A 4,489-nucleotide genomic window follows, 5' to 3' on the forward strand; every position below is an offset into this window, starting at 1 on the left:
TTCGGTAACCACACCGTCGATCTCCACGTCCTTGGCAGGGATGTACACGCGGTACTCTCTCGTGAAGAGCTCGTAGCTAGCAATTGCGTTTGCTTGCTTCAAGCTACTCACAACAACTCGCAGTTTGTTCGGTCTAACCTTTGTAATTTCGGTTACGTCCGAAAACTGTTTTGCCAGGTCCTTGCCGATTTGAATTATATTTAGAGGCTTCTTTATGGGCCTGAAGTAAACTACGAACGGACCTTTCGAAGCATCTGGGTAAGCTTTCACCCGTGTTGCCGGTACCCTTGGTACGGGGCTAGGTAGCGGGGAAGGTAGAGGGGAATTGATGGGGGAGATCTCAATCTCTTCCCCAGTTGTTTCCACATCCAGGAATAGTTGCACCTGCATGTCGTCCATTTTGCGGGAGCGTTACGCTCTACCGCACACAAACGATAAATATTCGAATGTGGGGGGGGGGGGGGGGTCAAATAGTTGCTATTAAATTTTAAAAACAATTTTTCAAACTACAATGGATCAAAATTAAAAAAAGGGCAGTAATACTAATACTAATAACAATAGCAATAATAATAATAATAATAATAATAATAATAATAATAATAATAGTAATAATAATAATAATAATAATAATAGTAATAATAATTATAATAATAACAATAATAATACTATTAATAATAATGATAAAAATTCTAAAGTGAATACTTCACCGAACGTCTAAGTCACGACCTCACGGCTGATAGTAGGATTAATCGAGCATCTCCGCAGAACAAACAATGACGATCCAGCTTCGTGTTGTGACACAGTGGCCGTATCCTACACGCGACCTTGTAGATGCCACTTGTAGTTGACTTCCACTCGCTCGATCGTATGGTGGTCCGTGCTGCTAGCGGGGTAACAGCGGTGCGGGAGAATTATTCTTGCTGATATATAAGCTGCGTATCGGATCACTGGCGGGGTAGCCTGCCCCTACCAGTGTGCAGAAGATGTTTCTGCCGATAAACTACCGGCTATTGTTATCGCGCAGCACAAGAAATAATCGACAAAAAAACACCCGTACGATAACTCGTGTATTGTTATTTTGCAAACTCAAACGGAGATGAACAATTTGCGTCTAATCGAGACGAAAGCAAAACAACGAATGAATGATTATAGCTTGATATTACAAGCTAAAAGTTTATAGCTTTACAATCTCATGCAAGATTAGTATAGTAGCATGCAGTTTGTGCTAGGGATGGGCGATACCAGCGGTATCGATACTAGGGGTCGCGGTATCGAGTATTTTGGCATCGTTACTCACCGCAAGAAATGAGTACCGGTATCGATACTTTCTAAACGACGCTTTTAAAAAAAAAAAAATGTAGGTCTGAAACCGATACTATCGAAGCATCGATTGTGCCGTGTCAAATAAATGTTGTGTGAACAACAAAAAAAATCGAAGCATCGATAATCGATACTTTTAACCGATACTCCGATACCTGGTATCGAAGCTCATTGAAGTACCGCGATACCAAAGTATCGATACTTTTGTCAGTATCGCCCATCCCTAGTTTCTGCCACTCACCAGTTATTGTGCGTTGCAAGAAATCTTTTCATTATGCGGAATTTTCGAAATGAGCAAAGCTTCCGTTCCTGAGAATCGATCTAGGAATCGATACTGTTTTCAGAAGGTATCGATACAGCTGGGATGTTGATCAATTACAACGTACGCAGCGCTGACCGGAAGAGTGTATCAGCGAAAGTTCACGTCTTTGGAAAAAAGCCCTAAAAAGACACAACGTACAGCACCACTGAGCAAATAATTGAAATTTTGAAATAGGAAAAGATTATAATTCTATCTCGAGTGAAGAACAAGGTACATACGAAGTTGAGTTTTTAGATTCCCATTATTCTTGTTCTGAATCATCCGGAGAGACAGAAATGCACATACAGAGTACCATAAGTAATTCACCAACATTAATTTCTGCATCGAACCGAGATGATGAGGTACGTTTAAAAACTTTATAAATTGGATTTAATAATTTTTATTTATTTTACCTCCTAGAGGCGATCTACAAAGAAATTACCGACGGCTGGTGATGAATATAGTTCATTGGATGATCTAGAACCAGCAGGAAATAGTAGCGAAGAGAAATTGTTTAGTTTTCATGCGGATATACTGGAGAAAAAGTTTAAAGGGCAGAAATCGTTTGAAAAGCGTGGAACCGTAGAAGTTACAGATGATTCTGTTGAAGGAGTGCTCAACAGAATATGGGAATACTGTGCACAATTTATCACGAAGGCTGTTATCTTCAAGGATTTTGATCCTAAAGGACATTCAACGAATTTGGAGGCCGCTTGGGATAATGAAGATCCATCGTTTGAATCAAAAGATAAATTCTTAATTTTTCAGGACAAATCAGGGAAACGAAATATAGCCCCATCGGATGTGACATCTAATACGTTACAGGGATGGCTATCGAAAACCATTACGGTTGTTGTTTATCGCTATTCAGATTCTGTGTCAACTGCGCATAAGTACCATGCTGTCGAAAGTCAGTTGCTACGACCTGCTGAAAAAGATCGAGCAGGAGCTGAGTCAAATGTGTCATTACATAAGTTAAAGGAAACTCTTAAAGTTTCACATGGAAATCACTTGACGTCAGACGATATAAACTGGTTTTGTTGGGCCAACTACATAAGTACCCAACCAACAACAATGCGTGAAGAACTCATAAACCAACTGCCACCGAAACATCTCATTGCCCTTTTTCGAACTGTGCCAATACACTCGGATACCGTTCTTCTCAGGACGAAATTTGATCTTCGTGTAGCAGAGAATGAAAACAAAGCCTATACGCGAATCGTGGGTCAGCTCAAACAAGATTGTGATAATTTACGTACCTTGGTTGCAGTCATGGGAAGAAGAATTCTAGAAATGGAGCAGCTTTTACATGACCACTGCGATATGATCACTGCTATGAGAAATACAGTTACCGTAGAAGATAATGATTATTCACAATTTCTAGCAAGCAAAGTCACAGATTGTACTGATGTTGACCATGAATAAATACACATTTATTACGTATGATGTAGTTGATAATTTATTTATGATAATGAGTATAAGCCATTCATCCTAGCAGTCATCTCGAAAACCAAAATGTGTCGTATCTTGAGCCAACCCCAATCTGGGATCAAACATTCCTCCGGCCTGATATCCACATTTTTTGAAAACATTAGTACTGTCGAAGTTTTTAAATTTTTGGATAGCTTCTGCGATTGCTAGCATTAAATTTTTTGTGTGAAGTTCAATGTAGGTTCGTTTCAAATATCTTTTTAAGTAACCAAAAAGAAACTCAATGGGGTTGAAAAATGGTGCATAAGCTGGTAAAAAGACAACATAAATTCCAAGGGAACGGAGGTATTCTACTATTGCTCTATGGCAGTGGATTCTGGCTCCATCCAAAATCCATACAGAATGTTGTCCAGGATATCTCTGTATAAGTCCTGAACAAATTAACGAGCGACAACAGTGGAAGAAGCGAATACGATTGAACGTTCCCTCTGTATAAAACGTTTCAATAAGTCCAGTTTGTCCCATAAAAGATAGCATGGAAACACGTGGACAGCGGTTGAACTCTCCGCGAAAAATCAAGCGCTTTCCTACTTGTCCATACCCCTTGTTTCGTAGAATTCCTTTGTTGTCACAGGACACTTCATCTAAGAATAACAGCATATGAAGATCCCACTTAATTAAACACAGTTCATTTGCAAACCGTACTACATCACTCCCACGAAGTTGAATCGCTCGACGCTCCAATGCTTTAAATGTAAAGCCTTCTGCATGCAGAATACGACAAATAGAAGCCGTACTTATTGTAACAGAAAATGTAATTTGAAATCGTTGTTTTGCTTCGTCTAACATCAATACAGGATTGCACTTGTAGAGATCGACAATCCATCGCCTCTGTACTGCACTAAACCGTAAATAGACGAGAGCCCTTTCTTTTCGAGTGAAGAATCCGTTTTCCTCATATCGTCGTATCCAATTCCCAATTGTAACGTAACTTTTTCCATATATTTGAGCTAACTGAACTTTTGACAAGCCCAGAAAATAGAATCCATATAAACAATGATAAACCGTATTTGTTGATGCGTGTCGATTGTGAACGTTACACCGAATCTTTGCCATTCTGAATAAGCTAGAAAGGAAAAACTTATTATTGTAGTACACTGACTTTTTATATTTTCCAATAAAAAAGAATTATACGTACGAATTCACTCGGATCAAACAAATAAACAACGGATACATCAAAATGAAAATACACACTAGCTTGTTTTCAGAGCTGCCAAACAGATTTATCTAATAAGTAAATGCACTACAATGATTACTAATTTTATTTTTTCATGAATCATGCAGAGCTTAACTGATTTATGGGTATATTCAAGTATTTTTCGTAAAAACATTTTTGAACTTTGTGTCGTGCTGAAACATCTTCTTGAGGTTAGAAAC

The 4,489-nt window shown here is 38.7% G+C and overlaps 1 protein-coding gene across 1 annotated transcript; it reads right to left on the minus strand.

Moving 5' to 3' along the window:
* Positions 1 to 3,112: 3,112 nt before the first annotated feature.
* Positions 3,113 to 4,168, minus strand: LOC129728585 (uncharacterized). Its single transcript, XM_055687033.1, has one exon. The coding sequence runs from the start codon at positions 4,166 to 4,168 to the stop codon at positions 3,113 to 3,115; it is 1,056 nt and encodes a 351-aa protein (XP_055543008.1).
* Between the last annotated feature and the right edge of the window lie 321 nt (positions 4,169 to 4,489).

This window comes from Wyeomyia smithii, chromosome 3 (genome assembly GCF_029784165.1).
Source record: "Wyeomyia smithii strain HCP4-BCI-WySm-NY-G18 chromosome 3, ASM2978416v1, whole genome shotgun sequence".
Taxonomy (NCBI): domain Eukaryota; kingdom Metazoa; phylum Arthropoda; class Insecta; order Diptera; family Culicidae; genus Wyeomyia; species Wyeomyia smithii.

What these genes read in the sequence shown, in the direction of transcription:
- LOC129728585 (XM_055687033.1), bottom strand. Translation starts at nt 4,168, where the DNA reads ATGGCAAAGATTCGGTGTAACGTTCACAATCGACACGCATCAACAAAT.